Below are 23,666 nucleotides of genomic sequence, written 5' to 3'. Positions count from 1 at the left end.
CCTTCCCTCAGCCTCTAAATAGGAAAAATATAGGATATATATATAAAAGAGGGACAAAGAGTGCTGACATGACTTCTCTCATAGACACGGAAATGTATTTATCTATTTTGTTAATTTTTTGGGTTTTTCCTCTCTCAACTCACAACAATATCCATTTTTAAATTCAAAAAATTAAGACCGGAAAGGAAAACCATTACTTTCAACCGTTACCACATTTCTTTACACCAACAGTTACAAACCTTCGCCTCTTCTCAATGAGATGTGCAGAAGTTGAAGAGTCACCTACCTAGGTAACGACAGGATTCTTCACATTATTTTATTACTATTATACAGTACTGCAAGATTTCGTTAAGGTTATATTGGGTTGTTATAATGGATCGAAAGACAATAATTATGTAATTTTCATGTTTCAGGCTCCTAAAATTTCCTTTGCAGATCGTTACTTGCATATCCAGTTCTACCTAATACAAATACTATATCTCTAAAAGATTCCAAATATTCCATTCATCCAAGGATATTATCCTTGCCACAAATCTATCTCTTGGTGACTTTATTGGAGGATATTATCATTGCCACAAATAGCCCAATAATGGTTGAGGCACTCTATATGGGGTGTGTTCCAGTACTCCAAGAGGATCATTATGTGGTTTTATTTATTGATTTTTTGAAAACGTTTTTCTCTTGATATCCCCATGTAAGTTTTCTTAATCTCAACAAAATCTTGAGTGCAATACCTCAAAAATGGTATGTGCACTAGGAGGCAAAAATTAAGTTCTTGAAAATAATAAAAAGGAGGCACTTTAAGGTAAACTTTCCTCCTACGAGATATATTGTTTTTCTTATTCATAATTTAATCATATTCCTCAAATTACCCGTAACAAAAAAAAGTTGTTTATTATTGATTCAACTCTTCTCATCTCATTTCCTTATACGTTGAAAAAGAAACATGTTTTATACATATATATAATGGCACAAAAACGATTAACTTCATCTATTGACAGATGCTTTTCAGCGGCGTATGAAATGCGTAGTTAATTTGTTATTTTAGATGAAGAGATATAATAGTAGAATATGAAGGAAAGAAGAATATGGCTAGTTGATTTGTGATTTTAGAGCTAAAATTATGGGTTTTGAGTTGCTGGGACTGAAATTGGAGGAAAAAACAACGTGTAAAGATATACAAAAGAAATTAGTTGAAACTAAGAAATTCAATACCATCAATGACATGATACATTTTAATTGATTTTTTGTTTTGTTTCCTTTCCTTTTTAGTTTTTCTTTTTAATAATTTGACAGAAAACAAAGACTGTCAGCCTTGCTTTAAAACAAAATTCTGAAATAGAGGACCTTAGAATAAGAAGAAGAAAAGCTGGAGGCATCTCATGTTTATCTCGGGGATTAGAGTTGTATTTACTCTTAAGCCACTGTTTAAAATATATTTACTTTTTAGTCAGTGCTTTACTAAATTTTACCCGCCCTGATGAAAATACCCAAGTGCTAGACATGGTGTCCTTAACTTCACAAGTGTTGTGTAAATATTAAGGACAAAATTTCCTGAATTAAGTAGCACCTTCTGTTTTACACTTTAGGACATCTTGTCCTTAACTTCATATGTGCAGTGTAAATGTTAAGGACATGGGTTCCTTAACGTTATGTGTGTTGTATAAATATTAAGGACATGGTATCCTTAACTTCATGAGTGCTGTATAAATATTAAGAACAAAGTGTCTTGTATGTGCACCTTCTGTTGTTAAACTTTAGGACATCATGTCCTTAACTTCATATGTGTAGTGTAAATGTCAAGGACATGTTGTCTTTAACTTCATGTGTGTAGTGTAAATGTTAAGGGCATAACGTTCTTAACTTCATGAGTGTTGTATAAATATTAAAGACATGGTTTCCTTAACTTCATGAGTGCTGTATAAATTTTAAGGACAAAGTGTCATGTATTTGCACCTTCTGTTGTTAAACTTTAGGACATCATGTCCTTAACTTCATGACTGTTGTGCAAAAATTAAGGAAAAAATGTCCTTAATATTTACACATCACTCATAAAATTAAGAATACCGTGTCCTTAATATTTACATAGCACTCATGAACAAAGGGTAAAATCGTCTTTTCATATTAATTTAATAGAGTTGTGGCTATTTTTGTCATTTCTACGTTTATCTCCCCAATATTTTGCAGTACTACTATCATTTCTCTTTTTCATAATTTTTATTTTTTGTTTTTATTCTCAAGGAGTACCGAGTTAGATGGGGATTTAATGTATTTGGTTCTTCGGCCAAGAATATTTACAGATCTTTGCCAATATGTATATAACAGGTTAATTATATTTACATATATATCTTTGTCGGATTTATTTTGGGCATATGGCTATTTAAGTTACTTTCTTGATTTATAAATGGGTTGTTTCAACTTTTATATATAACCTGGATTATAATTTCATATATTATCTCCGGCAAAATAAAAAATTTAATGAGAATTTAAAAGAATCCAAAAAGATGGTAGTCCCTTCAAAAGTTTTCCGGTGAGTAAAAATTGATCTTTCTACTAAAAAGTATGAGATTAGTCTTCGGTCATATTTTGATATTTTTGATGAACGCGTGAAGCGCGAACAATTACACTAATAATAAAATATATAGGGTCAACGGGAAGATTATGCATGTGAAATTAGCTTCTTTACATGCAGTAACAATGCGTAACAAATACGAATTGATAATTGAGAAAAATAATACATAAATATACTGTAACGTAACTAAGATGGATATTACTTAAATATACCCACGTTGAATTGTGATCCATACTTAAGGATACAATTTCATGAAAATATACATCATTTTGTCCCCAAATCGTAAGAGAACTATATCAAATTGGTCACCATTATTGCTGTTTCTTTCTTATTCTCCTTATTCTTTCTTTTTCTCTAGTGGCCAGATGTTGGAACCTCAGCAATTAAAATCCAGGACACAAGCCTGAAGTTTGAATTGTACAGTTTGGACTTCATTACTGTGTCCCTGTAAGTTTGAATTGGAAAACTGAGCTTAAGAATACAACATCCTGAAGTTTTGAACCAAAAAATTAAACTTAAGGATACAATATCGATTTTTTGAACTAAAGAACCTGAAATTAAGGACATAATTTCCTGAAGTTTTGAAATAAAATTGAACACAAGGACACAATATCTTGAAGTTTTGAAATGAAAAACTAAAGTATCCTAAATTTCGAGCAAGCGGAGAAGAAGAAGAAAAAATATTTGCCCATTAAATAATTTGTAATAGCTGGCTAAGACGTAAACACATGACCCTCGTTAAGAAAGTGTGAATGTCGAGTAGTAGGGTTGAAGGCTGACAAGTAGTCGAGAATTACTCCTAGTCTTTTTAGTAGTACTCGTACTATTCTTGTATTTTATTTATTGGATCTTTATTATTAAATGTTGTGTTGTTTGCTTTCGTTTTCCTATTACCGTGTTGTTGCTATTGATTATTGCTTTCTTTTAATTATTTTTTGAGTCGAGAACCTATCGGAAATAACCTCTCTATCTTCACAAGGTAGGTATAATGTTTGCGTATATATCACTCTCCCCAGACCCCCACTTGTGGGATTACACTGGGTTTGTTTGTTATTGTTGGCTAAAACGTAAACAACTATCCTAAAAGTGGCTATCTAGTGCCATTTCCATTTCCACCCCAAAAAGGCCATGTGTGCATATGACCCGAAGATTAGTTAAAAGTTGGGTGAAATTAAAAAATAGCCAGATTTACAAGTGGTAATTGAAAAATAGCCACAATTTCAAAAGTAATCGAAATTTAGCCACTTTTCATGTAAAGATAAATTTGAACGAAAACACTATTTAAAATCCGGAAAATATTCCAGCATAATATACTGGAGTTCGAATTTTTTACATGTGAACTTCTAACATAATATACTGATACTGGAACTCCATCATAATATACTGGAATTCCAGCATAATATATTGGTTCAGCATAATATACTGGAAGTTTATACACAGGTGCTTTAATCTCCAGTATATTATGTTGGAACTTTTTATGTGCTAGAGTTCCAGCATGAAGTTCATAAAATCTCCAGTATATTATGCTAAAATTTTTTGTGTTGCAGCAAAATAGTAACTATTTTTTAATAACTTTAAAAATACTGGCTATTTTTTAATTACCAGTCCGAAAACTGACTAGTACTTTCTATTTTTACGTTAAAGAAACCAAAGCCCAACTAAGACGCAAACGAGAGTCGGCATTTGCTAGCCATAGTCGTTTTACTGCTAAAACCCCTCTAATGGTAGAAACCCCTCTTCCCTCACTGCCCATCCATAGTTCACTGACACTGACCAAATAACCAGAACCCACAAATGATATTCGTCAGAAAATTCAATTCTTGGTACTTCTTACAAATTCTTCAACTCCATAAACCTCCCTTAAACCCTATAGCCTCAACAATATTGAACTCTTCAACCCCATATCAATCTGCACAATTTTCATCATCTCTTTTGAGACCCTTTTCCGTTTCAGCTCAGTCTCAACAGAAAGAATCAACCAATTCAGAAATTGTATCCAAAAAGAAACACAAAAAACCATTGGGTGTTTTCTTTCAAGAAGCTGTTGGACTCTTAGAAAAGTCTGAACAATCAGAAAAAAGTGAGGATGAAACTGAAACCGAAAGCGAAATCAAGGTGCTGAAGTGTAAATTAAGAAACTTGGAGGAAGAAGTGAGGATTTTGCTTGAGAAGAAGAAAAATGAAAAAGCTAATAGGAAGGAGGAGGATGATAAAATTGGTAATGGGGTGTGTGAAAATGAGGGAAAGAGGACAAATTTGCATGAATTATTTGTGAATGAGGAGGGTAAGAATGTAAAATCAAGTAAGTCAACGCCGTTGACTGTGGAGGCTAGAAGTGGTAATTGGGTGTGTGAAAATGAGGGAAAGAGCAAAACTTTACATGAATTATTTGTGAATGAGAAGGAGAATAAGAGTGTAAAATCAAGAAAGTCAACGCCGTTGACTATGGAGGATCATAATGTGTACAAAGAACTTTCACCTGATATGGTGATGTTTGTGACACATTTATACAATGAAGGGTACTTTAAAGATTCAAACTTTTTGCCTAGGAAGAGGTTTGACATTACTTGTTTTGAGAATAGCTATGCCCGCGATTTTGTAAAGTACGCAGCTGAGCAGTTTGGTAGAGATCACCAAGAGATTGCTAAGTAAGAATCAAACTTTAGTTACATTTACCCGTTTTTCCATATTGATTGCGATTAGTTTTCTGCCAGTTATGTTTGTTTATTGAAGTTTATCATTTTCTAATTTGTGTTTTTTTGATCAACCAAAATATTTCAAGAATAACATCTTTGACAGAATTCAGTTTGCTAATTAGTGGGGAAAACAATAGTTTTTGTAAACTGAAACATTGCTTATGTTGCAGTGTTTAGAAATATGTCATTCTTTCGGATATCTCAAGTGTAGGAAAATGTCGGCAGACTTCAGCACTTCTCATCATAAAATGCAAAGAGTCATAGATGTTTGCCGACTTAAGCGATACGATTAGTAGAACGTTTTATCCCTGCCCCAGCTTCTTCTACATGTGCGGAAAAGGAAAAGGAGAGAAAATGCTCTAAGAATCATCACATTGTCCAACATATAAGAATTCATCTTACGCAGCTGTCCTATATTGAACAGCTAAGAATGCCTCCCTTTATAGAGAAAATTGTCTAGCATAAATCTTTAGCAGATATAATAGCCTTAAGAATACAGAAGGCTTTAGGGGACAGTGTCTAGTGGAAGAATCATCTCTTCTCTCTGCTCAATTTACTTCACTGCTCTAATAATGCTAATTGCGTATGTTAGAATTCCTTACTCTGTATTATCCCCTACAAAATGCTGTTTTACAATGTACCGGAGGTCTCTTCAGTTATAAATGCTGACTCCTCCACCTTCCAAATCTTGCACTCATATTTTGATTCTTGTGTTCCTCACATGCTCTCTACGACAAATTGTATACACCTAATTCTCTGCCAATTGTTGAGAATAAACACAGTGGTTCAACATAGACCAATCTGTATTGCACTATGCTTTCCGTTGTAGGATTTCCAACTAGGACTACTTTCAAGGTAACCTTTTTAAAGCAAGCTATCAACATATGGAATTTGTGTTTCCAGTAAAATTCAAGGTGAAAAATCTTTTTAAGCTTTCTTCATGCTGAACTTTTCAATAAATGATCTGTTTACTATTAATTAAAAGTGAAAATTCCATTTCTGTACAATTACAAACTAAGCCGGTAAGCTCAGTGTTAGCCAGTTTAGACTAAGGATATCTAGGTGGGATTGAAGAGATCAGATTCTGATTACCTTATAGAACATGACAATGAGCAATTTCAAAGACAAATCTATCAATTCCAGGAGTGTAGGACTTATAAATTTTTTATTGTCATGGGATCTGGACTGGTTTCACTGAATTTTAATTTCAGATGTGCACATGTTTCCTTTTTAGTCCTTTTGTTTTTCTTTCCTTTTCTTGTCTAGTGGTTATTACTTAGTAGATAGTGACAAAAAGCTTGTTATCATAGTAATAGGGAGAAATAGGGAGAAAGGTAAGGAGGAGATTAATACATAAAGAAGAGTTATCAAAGGAAAAGTAATAATGAGACGATATCAAAATATAGATGTACAAGAATCAAATGAGACTTTAATTTGACAATTTGGTCTTAGGGCCTTGACCTTAACCTAGGCGAAGTGCTCGTTGGCCCCCACCAGTTTCATGTTCTTATTTCGTTTTTTATTTATTACCATCGCACTAACTATCCAGAAACAAAATATCAGGGGAAATGCTTGATGCAAGTGAATATAAACGGGGAAAGTTAGTGTACTGTTGGGGTGTTTTTTTTCTCACTTAACATGTGTGAGTGTTTTTCTTGTTTGATAAGTAACGTGTGTGAGAGTATGTTACACACATTATGGTCATTTTTCTTTTTGGTTCAAACTTCAAGAGGTATTGAGTTATGATGTTTGTTCAGACATTTTTCTTCTTTTGGTTTAAATACTACTTTATATCCCCTAGCTTTCTTCATTCAGATCCTTAATCTATTGATTTGGTTGTTCAGATGGTTGTCTGGCAGTGACTTGAAAAAGGTGGCCCTTTTTGGTTGCCCTTCCATTGCAAAGAAGACTGTTTTTTCTGCTAAGAGGTTGCGTACATATTTCAGAATTCAAGAAGACAATGTAACTCTCTTTTTCCTTGGATATTCTCAAAATTCTTCCCGCCTTCTTCCCTATTCCCCGTATGTGCTGAAATGTTACGTGCTTATTTCAGGTATGCAGCAAATGTGCCTTAAAAGCGTCATGCAAGTTTGTGAATCAGAGTGTGTGGAAAGGCGATATGACTAATTTACACTTGGCTGTTGTAATGAGGGTTATTACTTTGTATGCGTTGGAGTCAGTCCCACCGCAGTTAGTAATACCAGATGAAATAAAGGCTTCTGTCAGTCGATTGCTGAAGGACATTGTGAGACTTAGTCAAACTGTGTCTTAGCACTTCTTCAGAATCAGACGAGTTGATCAGCGTACAGGTAGTCTAATTGTTGATGATGTGCTATATCCTGGTCTTGCTAGTTCTATGCCTGGTCGCACTATATTATGTCGTGCTTATTTTACGAAGTGTAACAAAGTCAAATATTCTTGAAAAGCATGAATTTTCCTTGATCTAAGGGCCAACATTTTTAACAAGACTGCATTCAGCCTTACAGAAAATGTATTATGACGGTCAACTGAAAACCGAAGTGTAACGAAGTCAAATATTTGCGTTTGCAGGAAGTATATCAAAAGGTCTCTCATTGAATATACAATAGTAACAATTTTTCTTTTCAGGTCCCTTCTTGTTTTTTTTTCCATTAATGTGGTGCTTATGCTTTCCTCATTCGAGGGTCTATTAGAAACAACCTCTCTATCTCCACAAGGTAGGGGTAAGGTATGCGTACACACTACCCTCCCCAGACCCCACTATGTGGGATTATATGTTGTTGTAACAATTACTTATCTATTTTGAACCTGGAATAATTGCTTGAACGTTTGTAGATGCTTCACCATTGTGTTAATTTCTATTATAAGTAGTAGATGACAATTTGGCCTCTTTTTGCGTGATCAGCAATAGGAATAAACTGATGGAGAAAGCATGTCAATATTCCATGCCAAAACTAAGTGGCAGTTCCCTAATATATGAACGATTTATAAATACATTGTAAGTAAATAGAGTCCATCTCGAGGTTTTTGAGACAGAATAAACGGAGTGATTAGCATTAAACCTTCCTTTGTTAGAAATTTGTTTTACTTTTACAGGCTTACAATGGATCATTTTGATGAAAACATATACTGAGAAAACTGTCATGACTTTTTTTTATGTCCTTTTATTTTGTTTTGACGGTGTTATCCGGGCTATTTTGTACGCACCTCGACCATTCACCGCGTACCTGTTCTCTCCTGTCAATATAGGTACCTGGTAACTCTGTTTTTTCTCTATAAATGCTTAAAAGCTATACCTTCTGGGGAAACACTGAAAAAAACTTAGATTCTGCACTTTTGGTTGAAATCCAGTGACAAGAGGGATGCTTTTGGCTGCTGTCTGAACAAAGCGTAGCGGCTGGCATTTGAATATCAGCATGTTTGGATAGCTTGAATTGGCTGTCACTTTGCCATCTGCAGACAAGCATTCCACTCATTTGTTAGAGACGCGAAGGTAGTAATCGGGGAAGGAGAGACCCCCAATTACAGTAGAAGATATGCATCAACTGGCGTGGTTTAACGGTCAACGAAATGAGTGGAAATTATTGGTAATTTCTTCACATTTGTCTAAGCGTTGGTGAATAAAGTTAGCTAGTACTTATGCTATACTAGATAACAAGTACCTAGTGGAACACGACTGTCCAAGCTGGCAGAACACCACTATTATGTATATTTTGAAAAGAAAAAAAACTCGGGAGAAGATGTAATGGGGACAGAGAAATAGGACTATTTTGGCACATTTGAAAACTTAGTGAACTCAAAGGACATCAAACCTAATCAAGATTGTGTGCAGAGTCTTGTAAGCCTTTTCTTTAAATTGTCTTAAAGTAAAGCTAGTTTGTGAATTTGGTAATATATGAAAATTCCTACCACTAGACTCATTTGAAATCCAACTAATTTAAGCATCATTACTGCAACAAAAAAAAATGCAGTGATATGGATATGACTTATGATATAGAGAAAGGGTAGTCCGGTGCACTAAGTTTCCGCTATGCGCGGGATCCCGGGAAGGGCCGGATCACAAGGGTCTATAGTACGCATAGATTATTTACACGGCTTAAACCCGTGACCTCCTGGTCACATGGCAACAACTTTACCAGTTACGCCAACAGTTTTTCTTTTAACTATAATTTTCTACATAGAGAGTCCAACAATTTTTCTTTTAACTATAATTTTCTAAGCATCTTCTAAATATCTCTTACTACTAAATACTGCAACTTATCATACCCTTTGGATAGGTCTAATATATGTAAATTTTATTTTTTTAAAATAACAAATATTAATATTTGAATTCACACTGAAAAGTTAAATACGTTGATCATCCAACTTAGACTTCGGTTGTTCTTTCTGAAACAGTGGGAGTACATAAAATAAATTTAGATCAACGTTAAAATTTTGTATCATTTTCCACCAATCAGTTTTTACTTCATAAAGGCATGTGTGAGGAAAATAATAAGGTTCCTGATCTTTACTACAAAGAGATGCATTGAAATAACGTGTGATAATTGCAAAAAGAGAAAAGGGATTCAATTTTTTTTATAAATTTTAAACAATTATAAATTTGAAATAAGTGTTTCTTGTAAGGATGGATTTGTAATCTGAGAAAGTAAAGGTAATTACTTTTTTAAACTATACTCATTGTAAAACATTTTACCAATTAGTCTCCTTAATCCAAATTAAGCATGTTAATCGGGCCGGGCCAGCCCAATCACCGCCCGATTCGACCCGGTTCAGCCTGGTACGCTAGGGGGTGGGACGGGTTGGGGGGAGCCGGGTGGGAACGAACATATTTTGGTAACCGGTGCCCAGGAACCCGGTTAGCCCGGTTACCCTTTACTGGGTTTTTACCGGGCTACAACCCGGTCCAGCCCGGTTACCGTTGTAATTTTTTTTTAATTTTTTGACCGTTGCCAACAGTCAAATTCAAAAATGACCGTTGGGCAACGACCATTTTTTGCAAAAATGGCGGCCTACCCCCTTAAGAAAACAGCCCCCACCGCTAATAATTGATAAATTATAATTTTAACCTTTTAAAAACTATAAATAACCCCCCTTCTTCTTCATTTTTTTCTCACAATTTGCTCTCTTACTACTCTAATTCTCTCTCAATTCTCTCTTAACAATATTGCTTATTGCTCTAAAATTCTCAACTACTTATTATTTCAAGTTTCATCAAATATTTACTTTAGTCACTACAAAATTATAATGATCAAATATCAAATATTCAAGTGAAGTGTGGTATCAATATTCAATATCATCAAATATCAAGTATCAGTCTATCAACTGAAGTTTGATATCAAATTTAGTGCGGCATCCGGAATCCCGGTACACTCGTTCCATCTCTTTCTCTTCTTTGGTGTATATTTTTATTTTATTATTTAGAATTATTAATTTAGTTTTTTAATTTAATTTACATAATGGATATATTTAGAGCAGCCAAAAAAACGTGTACTGGTAGGGGTAGTAGTAGTAAGAGTAAAACTTCTAAAAAATCAAGAGGTGGTGCTAGTTCTTCTAGTAGCTTTACACATATTTATGAAAGTTCACCTAAAAATTTAAATGTAGATTATGAGCAACTTCAAGAAAATTATGGTATAGATGATAATTTAGATGATATTCAATCACCTGATAATCTTGAAACACCACCAGCTACACTTGGTAATGCTAGTCAAACTCAAAATACTAGGGGTGGAGGTCGTGGTAATACAGGTAGGCCTCCCCTCCCTATTAAGAGGAATCGAAGATTAAGAAGTAACTGTTGGAATTTTTTTGAAAGACTAGAAGAAGATAAAAATTATGTAAGATGTCAAATTTTTAAGAAAGTTTATAAACATGAGACCGGAGGTAAGGCAGGGGGAACGGGTCAACTTCGTAGGCACATGGTAGATAATCACCCTATTACATGGGGTGCTGATGAGGAAGGTGGGCAACAAAACTTAACCCGGGTTGTTACACCCTGTGCGTCCCATGGTGACGTAATGAATATGAGACTTGTTAATCATTATTTAAATAATTTTAAGGTCAAAATATTTCTATATATGATGTTTGGATAGAAAATATGAAGTTTGGGAAAAATCGGATTAAAGTTACGGAAAAACCGACTAAGGATTTGCCTTGTAATAGAGTTTTTTGAGAAATACATTTTGTGTGTTATATGAGATCTTTTTGGGACATATTATATACCAAATTGAAGGTCTTGGAATGTAGTTTCCAACGCTCTTAACCGTTTGTTCATACGATACCCGGATAAAAGGTTATAAGCGTTGGAAGAAGGACGGATGCTAGGGTGCCAAGTAGCACCTTTTGACTTTTCAAACAAAATGGATATTTATATCCTTATCTTGTTTCTTTCTTCAATTTTCCAGAACACATAACCAAATAAGACCCCTAAATTTACTCTTAAGCTCTCTGCAAGAGCTTTAAACAAGATTATCATCCCAGGCGCGGAATCAAGAAACGATAACATTAAAATGATCCCTACGACGTAAGTATCGCTATATCGCCTCTCTTTTTTTTTTTTTTGTAGTTTGAGTTTTGGAAGGTACTTCATAGTTAAGAAAACGTGTACTTTCTGTATTTAAGTGTTTAAATATCAAGGAAGGTTGATAAATTCGTTTTCTAATAGCTAGAACTCACGGGACGGTGATCAGAAGCCGTGAGTTCGAGTTATTCACTTGTAGCGGACTGTTTTGTGGATTGTTTTTTGTTGATATTGGGCTGCGTATTTTACTACTGTTTTGTGGAGTTTTGGAGGAGTAAGGTTGTGGAGAAACACCACATAAATTTAGGGTGGTGGGCTGGTCTTTCATCATAACATGTTCGGGCCGTTTGACACTACTACGGTGGTCGTTTTGTGTATGAAGAGATTGGGGTGTGTTGGGCTGTTTTGTAGTATTTTGTGGTGTATATAAAGTTGAAAAATAATTTATACATGTTGATATTGTTGTGTTTTGTGTTATCTTGAATTTGGAGGAAGTAAGGATTATAGGGAAGATGCTGCCCATTTTAATACAAAATAAGTTTGTCGTTCGTTGTGCGATAGTTGTACCTTTCGTAACTTAATGATAGTATTATTATTGTTGTTGTAGATTAAAGTACGAAGAGTCGAGTTCAACTTGGTGATTGGAAATATTATGATAAGGTATGTTAAGGCTATTCATTCTTTCCTTTTTGGCATGATCTATATGATGCAAGAAATGAGCAAGTACGCAACTTTCACAAATAATTCTATTCCTAGAAGTACTAGGGTTGCCTATGTTCTTGATTCCCCATATGCTCTAATATCATATCGTCTGTTCATGGGTCTTATGATATTCCGAGAGATCTTATAGATTTACTTCCTTATGCATTGCATTCATTTATACATGTATATTGACCCATGACCATATGGCATTATATACGCGTATATTATATAATATGGGATATGAAAAAGGTTATGGCGTTATATACGCACCACCACCTAATCAGCTGGTATACGTTGATGATTTCGCCCACAGTGGCTGAGATGATATGATGGGATGCCCTCAAAGGCTTGATGATATTATGTACGCATATACTTATGCATGGTATGACATTTATACGCACATGCATGACATTATAAATATTTTCATGATTCACATAGTTATTCAGACTTACAGGTTGAGTTCCTTACTCCATGTTTCTTTCATGCCTTACATACTCGGTACTTTATTTGTGCTGACGTCCCTTTTGTCTGGGGATGCTGCGTTTCATGCCCGCAGGTCCCGATAGACAGGTTGAGAGTTCTCCTAGTAGGTTATTAGCTCAGCGGAAGGCGTTTGTGCACTCCACTTGCTCCGGAGTTGCCTATTTGGTCAGTATGATTTGAATATGTATTGATTAGTTTGGCGGGGCCCGATATCGACCTTTATGATATTTATGTACTCTTAGAGGCTTGTAGACATATGACATGTATATGGATACTTGTATGGCCTTATCGGTCTATGTCTTGAGTATACAAATGATCATGTCGGCCTTATATGCCCGTATGTTACATGTATAAGTTTCTATATCATGTTGGGTCGTCCTACGTCTAGTATTCCCTTATGTTTTATTCTCGTTATCTCATGATGGCCCTTCTGGCCAACTTACCTATGATGGTATGATAAGAAGGATATGTTACATTGGTACTTGGTTGTGTAAGGCACCAGGTGCTCGTCGCGGCCCTGCTGTTTGGGTCGTGACAAAAGTGGTATCAGAGCAGTTCTGTCCTAGGGAGTCTACAAGTTGTGTCTAGTAGAGTCATGTTTATGGGTGTGTTGTGCACCACACTTATAAGCAGGAGACGACATGGCATTTAGGACTGTCACTCTTTCTTCTTACTCTAGATCGTGTGGTAGAGCTCAGTTGTAAAAAATTCAAATTCCTAAATTCTATTTTATTCGTTATACAACGACATCTACATCCAGAAAGACAATTGGTAAGAGATTGAATGCGGCTGTGGAAGAGTTGAGTCAGAAGAACTCGATTTTGCGTCATGCTTATGATGAGTAAATGTAAGGCATTCAGTAGATATATGTGTACTACGGCGTGTGAGCCTCTTGATAAGGAGCCCTAAGGCATAAATATCTATCTACCCCTATGGTAAAAAGCAACGAGAGAATCAGAAGGTAGATATAAGTTTCAACAAGTAAAAGAAGCTAGGTGAAGAAGGATACGAGGTACCCAGTTAGTGAAGATTATCTGTATTTACAATTCAGGCAGAGAAATATAAGCATTCTGAGTTACTTTCAACAATAACAAAGATATATTCACTTGACAACACCCATCTCAATTATGCCCTATGGGAGCTAACAAATATAATTTAAGAGAATGATGGGATATCAGGATCCAGCTGGGGTTAGAGTAACCCAAAATTGTGGATGGATTGTTATCATTAGCTCACATTTCTGAGGGATATTGCAAACGTGGTAATGGTTCTCCCTGTGAGACACCCAGATGGTGTACTCTAGAATAGTATAATCAGATATGAATACTAGAATGTTCAGAAATTTCAGAAGACTGGCATTGGAATCCTAGAAGGGATAAATAGTTACCTTTGTATGGCTCTCGTCCCTAGTAAAGAGAGAGTGTTAGGCGACCCGAAGAGTCAGTGAGTTGAATCAAGGGGGCTTAAAGTGAAAGAATCTTTTGAAGAAGTTTTTAGAATAAAATGATAGACAAAAATATTAGCAGGAGAATAAGAAGAGAGTAAATGAAGCATCAAGAGTAAGATGTGATAAATGGATGAAAACGGCAAATCAAAATATGACACGACGACAGAGTCTATAGTCAAGTGAAGGAAAAGATAAGAGGAGACATGCATGGAAACAATAGAAGAGTATAAGACATAAAGTCATATCCTCATTTCGAGAAATGAGTTGATGACTCTAATGTGATTACCAGAAGGAAAAGTTAGACCCCCAGAGTAATGGAAATTAGTATGGGCTAGTGAATAAGATAAATTGAACATGAATTCGAGACTGGAGGATTTGATAATAGTTGACATCGTGAGAATTTCAGAGATCGCGTTCCGGCGATAATTGAATGGACAATAGAAGAATAACCTTTAAAGTTCATTGAGGAAGACGCTTCTCTAAAACAAGCATTGTGAGCAGAGTTAAGCTTAAGGGACTAAGTGTGTCAGTTACACTAGGTGTCACCTTCGTCCGTAAGAAATTAAATTATTCATGGTACAGAAGGGTTACCACAAGGCAAGTAAGAGTCTGTGAAGATGTGAAAAGACGTCAAATATGAAGAGGTGAAACATTTATAGGTAAATCTTTATAGCATTAAATGTTAGTACTCCCCTAAAGGATGAAGATGGTGTGATATGGTATTAAGTCGGAGTTATGTGGTTCAGGTAACTATGGAATAGTAAAGGAAGAATGTGGTAGAAAGGCGAAAGAAATGAGATTGAATTTATTCAGATCCTATGGATATAATACGACACCAGAACATAATGTAAGCATGACGACGGGGAGAGGCAGTAAGGGTTCCATCACTAGATATTATTGATAAATAAGTGCAAGTGAACACTGGATACATAAGGAGCCAGTGTGCGGGGTAAGTTAAGACAAAATATATAACCTAAGAGAGATTACGCAAAATATATATATGAGAATGGACTAACGTGTAGTTAGTAGTTGATTCAAGAAAAGCCTAGCCATGGCTAAACAAGAGGATACAGACAAATCAGCAGGGTGTGCAAGATAAACATAGTGAAACCCAACGTAAGGAATTCAGTCTCGCAAATATGATGACATCGTAATCCTTGAGAAATATTCATATAGGAATTGGGGTTGTTAAAGGTACCGTATAAATGTTACGAAAAAAAAACTGTGCCACTGAGAAGACAGTCAAAAATTTCAATTCAGAATCAACCTTACGAGCACAAAGGCACGGAGGTAAGTAATTAAGGATAATTATAGGTGAGTAAGAACATCAAAAATTCTTTCGGGTATACGATATAATAAGCTCGCAGCTTTACAGAAGTTAAAGGGTCTCTCTTAAGTACTACAAAGAAAGACTAGCTGAGGGAATAAGGAAGAAGGCTTCAACTTAAGCATAGTGACATAAGGAAGAAATGGTCTTGTAACAACAGTCTCACAATAACATTGTATGCACTCCATAAGAAAGTGGCACCTATCGTGACTAATGAACGGGAAAAAAAATCAAAAGATGATATTTGAGATCATATGAGTTATAGGAAATTCCAGTATTTGTGGGCAATGAGATAAGCCATGTATTTATGCAACAAGTGGCAGAACGACCATGAAAAGTAATTGCTTATATTTAAAGACAACTAAGAAAGCACGAGAAGAATTATCTGACCCACGATTTAGAGTTAGCCGCGGTGATTCATGCACTAAAGATGTAGAGGCACTATTTGTGTCACGACCCAATTTCACCTATAGGTCGTGATGGCGTCGGACACCGCTGTCATAGTTGTTCCCCTCAATTAAATAGCAGAAGATAACATTTACCAAATACGTACTAATATCTTTAAAAAAAATTCAATACAGTGCAACCCATAATCATTCCAAAACCCGGTGTCACAAGTGCATGAGCATTTATTAGGGAATTAAAATAAAATACAACATCTGTCTAGAATACAAATTAGACAGGAAAATATAATAACTCTGAAGGAGACTCTATTAGCTGCGGATCGTAATATAGAATGCAGCTCACCTATGTCCCCACAATTATTAGCCACACCTCTGCGCCCACAAGGCCGCTATACATATATGTACCTACACAATAAAATATGCAGCAAGTGCAGTATGAGTACGAAAATAACGTGTACCCAGTAAGTATCAAGCCTAATCTCAAAGAGGTAGAGACGAGATGACCGACTATGACACTCACTATGGGTCAATAATATTAAATAATCATGAAAATAGAAATATTTATATCAGCGTGATTCACAGAGTTAACAATAATTTTATTGTACCAGTAGAAGTAATTAAATTCCTTCAATTCCAATAATTCTCAATATATTAATTAAATTCCTTCAATTCAAATAATTTCTAATCTATTAATTAAATCCTTCAATTTCAATAAAAATTTCAATTTATCAAATAGCTTTACAAGCTGCAATTCAATTTTTCAATTTTAATAAATTTTCAATTTATCAAATAGCTTTACAAGCTGTAATAAACTGTCCAAGTATCGTGTAATTATTATTATTATTAAGCACGATTTCTGCCGAGGTCGTACGACCCGATCCAGAGTTTCGTGTACACTGCCGAGGGACGTGCGGCACGATCCATAGATGCATCTATCTTGCCGAGGCGTTCGGCCCGCTCCACAAGAAAGGAGGACATTTTCTTATGTACCTCCGAAAGGAGAGTATATTCATTATAAGATAAATTCGGGAGGATGAACAATTTCTTGAAACAGTCAATTAATTTAAACAGAAAATTAAGCATATGAAATTTTCATCTTTATTATATTTCCTAACAATTCACAATTTATATATATATATATGAGATTTTCATCTTTATTATATTTACTAACAATTCACAATTTATATATCAAATAATTTAATTAAATAAAGAATACAATTTACACAAGTAATTCATGCTTTGTGTCCTAAACTACCCGGACTTTAGCATTAATAGTAGCTACGTACGGACTCTCGTCACCTCGTGCGTACGTAGCCACCACAATTAACAACCATTATTAATTTAATCACCTATGGGGTAATTTTCCCCTCACAAGATTAGACAAGAGACTTACCTCGCTCCGAAGTTCCATAGCCGGCTCCCAAGCCTTTCAAATAACTCGACCGATGCCCAACGCTCCAAAACTCGCTTTCACTTTATTAACATTCACAAGCTTTTAATCCTCCTCCTACATCGTAACATTGAGTAAAATACTCATACGCCACCAACAAATTGATATCTACAATTACAATCCCAATTACAATCAAAATATGACTCAAAAATATTTATCAATATCCATTTATGGCTCTCAAGTTGGCTACAAGCCTCCAGCTCAAATCGTCTAATAGGTTCACTTACTAGCACATTCAACTCCACTCTTATCATTCAATACCCATTTAAAGTCATCAATGATACTACATTAATTCTCCAACACCGCCAAATTACTGTTCATCGTCTTCCTTAACCAACATTTCCAAAACATTCAATTTGGTGATTACTTAGTTGAATACTTTCAACTAAGCTAGAATATGATTCCATAAGTTTATTTCATCCTTTAATTTCATTTCTAAGAACACTATTTATCTTTCCCTCATTTTCTCAAGAACACTATTCATGCCATGAACTAGAGTTTATGAAATCAATTATCCAATCATAACAACTTGAAACAACTATTAGAATTACTCTCATCGGCTCATAAGAAATGAGCTTGAAGTATTAGTATTACCTTCTTGAAGCTTTTCCTTGAAATTCCAATGTTTGGGAAATTTGGTGTTCTTGAACAACTTGAAAGATTTCTAGGGAAGTGTTAATAGGATGTTATTAACTTAAAATATCTAAAAAAAAACTCACCTTGTATTCTTAAGTAGTCCCCAAGGTCGAATCCACCATGAAAGAACCAATCCCTAGCTCAGGAAAATACCCCAAAATGGCTGCTGCCCGTGACTGCCTTATAAAGGCACAGGTGCTTCAGCGAGTTGTACCTTGCGCTGTGCAAGTTGTACCTCGTATTACAAGTTTTGCCCTGCTGGACACCATTTACTAAAACGTCCATAAGTCCTTGTAGAAATATCCAAATGACGAACGGTCGAAAGCGTTAGAAACTAGACTCGAAGATCTTTCATTTGATAGGTTGTCCACCATATAACTCCTTATATATATATATAGGCATGCTTATATATATATATATATATATATATATATATATATATAGGCATGCTCGTCCAAAGTTAGGTTTTTGTGTGTACTTATTTGAAACTTTAGTCTATCATGTAATTTCCAACTTGATTAAGACTTAGGGCTCTCCTTAGACCCTACATCACTTATAATATAACTCGTTCACTTATTAACATACGAACCTGCTAGAACCTTAGAATCCCAATTCCGGGGTCGTTTTCTCAAAGTGTTGACTGAAGTCAAATTTGCCCTTTTAAGGCTAACTTAAGAAACCTAGTGTTCCGATTTCAACTCAAACACTTCCAAATCCTGAACCAACCATCCCCGCAAGTCATAAATCATTAAAAACACATTCGGGGTATTTTATTTAGGGAAACAGGGTTCTAAAAGTCGAAACGACCGGTTGGGTCGTTACGTTCTCTCCCACTTAAATATACGTTCGTCCTCGAACGTGCTAAGGAGTATTCCGGAGTTATCCAAAATCATTTTTTAACACCTCGTGCACCTACCCGTGCTACCACACCCAGTTGAGCACATTAACTCGAGCCAATCTGAAAAGTCTCCCCTTTATTTAGGCAAATAAGCCTTAGAGCCCAATTTTAACATCCAGAATTCTCCACCATGTCTGTTTCCAACCTATGAATGTCGTATCTATCATTACACGATGCACCAATACAGGGTTGCATACCTTTGTTGAATTTAGACCATGCACTGCATCATTCACAAGACTATAATAACATCTTCCGATAACAATAGCTAAAATTCCACTAATCTGATATTCTCAACACACCTCATGATACATATAAGTCCTGTTCCAACTCTTGAAATGCTTCCACGATGGAAGAAATGTGTAGAAATTCATAACCAACTGCCGAGTCAACAATTATTGAGTTTCTCCTTCTGACAAAAATCATTGCCTCATTATAACCAAATAATGGTATTTGCTCTTTATTACACTTCATATAATCTGATCGCACTAATCCCGAATCCAATAATCTCGTCTCACCAAGTATAAGCTGCTCAGGCAATAAACTACCTCAGACACGATCAAAAAGCCTAATATGACACCACAATGAGCTAATAAGCTACGAACTCGATTACGATACATAAGAAACACGAACTCTGGAAAGGATTTCTCGACCCACGTGACTAATTAGACAACTGAAAAAGTGTTATGAACCTTCCTCAGAAAATGGGACACAAAACATACAAAATAGAATATAGGGGACTGTACTCAACATCACACTGTTGCGGCGTGCAACCCGATCCAAACAACATACCCGTGGCGGCGTGCCACCCGATCCAAACAACATACCCGTGGCGGCGTGCCACCCGATCCACACATAAAGAATCTATAAGGAAATACTTACCGAGCTAGAATGCTCATTACTACAAAATATCCGAATATCGGATACAAGCACGCTAAGTGCATAATACCATCCCTGGAAGGACCGATATCGACATACGCTACAAAACTCAAGCACAACTAAGGTGTGACATATAATCTGAATCCCGAGAGCCATCCTGCTCACATAACACCATCGCTCTGCGGAACCTCAACGCATAAGAAATTTATCAAGACGTTTCATAACTCACACGGCACAATATAGTATTACGTGAAATAACCGACGATGAAACGACATCCAATATCCGAATACTCCTCCATAGGGAGCTTTTATGCTGAAATGAACACATCCGGCCTGATATAGAGCCCGTATTCATATTTAAATCCATCCAAAGACCTCAAGACGATTCTGAGGTCTAGGCTAATAACCTTTCAAGGATCCATAATAACCCTTTTTCCCATAACACACAAGAATAACTGTCATAATCGGAACAAACTTTCACAGTCCACAACCAAATGAACCAAGCGCCCTCCAGGCATAAATTCTCGAATCAGCGATATTACCACAATATTCATACTTGGTTTCAATATTGACTCAATCAAGTGACTACACGTCACTCTTACATAATATTTCCGTGAGACATGCTCCCACGATCTTCCACACCAGGTAACAAGTCTGCACATTCATGCTACCGGTTACACAAAATGTTGTAAAGCATATCAAGAATCCACAAATCAATACACAAGGTCCCTTACACCTGACATCGACCTTAGATGATGCCAAAAATAATACCATCTTACTTTAAACATCTAAATCCCTTTCCTGCTCATCCGAGCTCATAACATCCTTGTCAACACCGAACCGAAATCTTAAATCCTCAACTTTCGAATCCCATGCTACTTAGTGCACTTAATCACGCCAATGCGCAGGAGTACATGAATTTCATCATAACTCTCGAACTACTTAATAGGGTAAACACTTCATTATATAGAAACCTTCTTCTTAACTCATTTCAAGAGAACCATTGCAACACGTGGCTAAATTCCCATATCCGTAGAAAATACCGGCCTTAGGTAGTGGTCTAAACCACCATAACTCTTCTGGGATCCCTCTACACATAACATGTCATAATACTTGAATTTCTCCATAATAAAATCAATTACGGCGGTCGTCAAGCCTCGCACGTACCGCCACAAATCACATGCATAATTCAATGCAATGAAGGAACTGATCATTGCCACTATTGTGCCGATTCAACCATTGTTAGTCGATCCGTTCTTTTTTCTCGATTTACTCTCAACTTGCCTTAGAAATAATAATAGCTCCATTCATTATATCACGAACTCAAATCTGCACTCATCCCAAGTGACCTTATTTCACGAGACCACGCTATTTCAAAACCCACTAATTATCTCATATCCCTTCTTGTGCGCACTTTTTACATCTTCAACTGGTACACCCATTCTGATACTTCTTTTATGAATCCAAAGTTATTTTCTTCCGTTTTTCCAATGCTACACCACAACCTAAAGATAATGTAGAGTACTCCAAGACTTGTTTAATAATCTGCTGCAAAAGCTCGATACTCAACCATACTACAGACTCGAGATCCTTAGACACCACACTTTAAATTTTTGAATCCACTAGGACCGTTATTGAGAGTCACTTGCTCTGACTTGTTCCCATACATGATCAACTCCAAGGCCTTGCTAGCATATGGACACTTTCTTAAGGAAACACCCGATTGTCTCACTCTCCCTGTGCATTACATCTACACGAAGCATAAACTCTGAGTCTTCCCACAAACCTGAATATGGATTGATAAGGCCAAATATGGCACACATTCCCCAACTCCTTTGCTCAAATTACCAGCGATGTTTTCTTTCCTTAGTCGTAATGACCCACCAATACACCGATAACCAGAAATCGCACAAGTTGACACTACAGAATCCAATCATAGACATTGGGTCTCTCCCACTTAGCTTGAAGCTACAATTACAAAATTCTGGAATCCACCGAGATTCTTTCTTCATCGTCGGCATAATCCTGCACACGCAACTTGCCAAATTTCTCGAAATTCTTCTATTAACCTTTAATAAACACTCTGAACCACTAGCCATATTTACATATTAAATCTCTTACCGGGTAGCCAGTAAAATTCTTCACAGAAGCTTCGTCAACACTACGCGACCGCTAACCTGCTCACATGAGATAAGCCACATGTGGAAATTACATGCTAACATATTCCAACGCCGTTGCATTGGTTGCAATTACTACGAAATCAATAGATCACCTTGAGTCCAAGCTCATTCACCAGTTGCACCAGTCCGTTTACTCCTCATGGTCGTCAACTAGAGGTGCGACAATACATTACAATCCAAAGTCATGTTGTATCATTCTTCATATCAAGCAACTCCCTCTTGTTGTATCCAATCTTCCTCAATATAGCAGTTAATATTACAACTTAAGTCCATAGACCTAGTCACTGTCCATTTTACATCCCAAATCACTCCAAATGTTCCTCAAGACATGTAATTATCCTACCACGTAACCCATGTGCTACCTTGCCACTCTCCCACTTTGGTCAACCATCTCCTTTAAGCAACTACCCTGCTTTTGTTTTCTTACACTTGGCATTTTCGGAACCTAACCACCGCAAGGCACCTTCCACATGTCCTTCCTCATCCTTCGCTGCCCAGTTGTTACCTTAACTCAAAATCCGTCTCTGTAGCACTTGAACCAATAGATCGTTACCAGCTTTAAACCTTTCTGACGATCATCCTTCTCGATACATCAATACTAGAAATGCTGCTTCGATCCTGAATCACTTCACACCGCGATCTCTAACGACTGCTTCCTCTATACCAATTCCTAACACCCTGTCGTGAAGGCAAGTTGAAGAAAATCATAACACTGGCGAACCTTAACGCATTTTACAAGGCGATGACACCACATCAAAATTGAGAACTCTACCACACTCAAAAATATCAAGTTTCGTTACTCCATCAACCCTAAACTTGAACATTCATAGTCCGATTGCCTTTTCTCCGCTGGAATTAAAACATGGAACCTCTGAATCATGTACTGAGAAAACCTTCTTTCAAGTCGTTTACTGCCCAGACACATAGACGGACATTTTTTTTTCCATTTCATAAACACTGTGCGATAACAACGCACGAATCGTCATAACAATCAATGCCCAATCTCAAAACCTTAAGTAGTACTGATACTTAATTTGAAATGACAGAGCGGCCTTTCGTAAGGCGATGACAATAGCCCAATTAATTACATAAGGAGAAGTATCATGTGCTACATTTGTAGTACCATTAAAAATTTCCTCAATCCCCAATATATAACAAGCTCTTCACATCGCATAAGATTAAGTAGGAAGGAAATGAAGGCATAAGCATCAAAGGAATCGAATCGCACGATGAGGAATCAAAAAGGGAAGTATTCCTAACAACCTTGTAGCCTCTCGAAGATAAGTACAAACGTCTCCGTACCGATCCGCGAGACTCTACTAGACTTGCTCATGACTTGTGAGACCTACGTGAACCTAGTGCTCTGATACCATGTTGTCACGACCCAATTTCACCTATATGTCGTGATGGCGTCGGACACCGCTGTCAGACAAGCCAACAATAAATACTAAATAAATTCTCATTTTAATATTTTTGAAGTCATAGTTGTTCCCCTC

General features: G+C 36.2%; 1 protein-coding gene across 2 annotated transcripts; it reads left to right on the top strand.

The window, feature by feature from the left end:
• Nucleotides 1–4,243: 4,243 nt before the first annotated feature.
• LOC104093903 (uncharacterized) lies at nt 4,244–9,167 on the top strand. Of its 2 annotated transcripts, none has more exons than XR_685743.4 (4): nt 4,244–5,220; nt 7,113–7,230; nt 7,322–8,496; nt 8,599–9,167. XR_685743.4 is itself a non-coding variant. In XM_009599733.4 (4 exons), exons 1-3 carry the CDS (start codon nt 4,367–4,369, stop codon nt 7,538–7,540), a joined length of 1,191 nt encoding a protein of 396 aa, XP_009598028.1. In that variant the 5' UTR covers nt 4,244–4,366; the 3' UTR covers nt 7,541–7,577; nt 8,599–9,167. The 2 variants fall into 2 exon arrangements, 1 of the variants encoding a protein (XP_009598028.1); XM_009599733.4 differs by having other exon boundaries at nt 7,322–7,577.
• Nucleotides 9,168–23,666: the final 14,499 nt, after the last annotated feature.

The sequence above is a fragment of the Nicotiana tomentosiformis genome, chromosome 8, assembly GCF_000390325.3.
Source record: "Nicotiana tomentosiformis chromosome 8, ASM39032v3, whole genome shotgun sequence".
NCBI classification, from domain to species: Eukaryota; Viridiplantae; Streptophyta; class Magnoliopsida; order Solanales; family Solanaceae; genus Nicotiana; species Nicotiana tomentosiformis.
Note: the sequence above shows the minus strand (reverse complement) of the source record. Positions and strands in the feature narration are given on the sequence as shown.

Bases quoted from the DNA above. Each gene is read 5' to 3' on its own strand.
- LOC104093903 (XM_009599733.4), top strand. From the start codon at position 4,367: ATGATATTCGTCAGAAAATTCAATTCTTGGTACTTCTTACAAATTCTT. The intron at 5,221-7,112 runs GTAAGAATCAAA...TTGGTTGTTCAG, and splicing joins GATCACCAAGAGATTGCTAA to ATGGTTGTCTGGCAGTGACT. The intron at 7,231-7,321 runs GTAACTCTCTTT...TGCTTATTTCAG, and splicing joins TCAGAATTCAAGAAGACAAT to GTATGCAGCAAATGTGCCTT.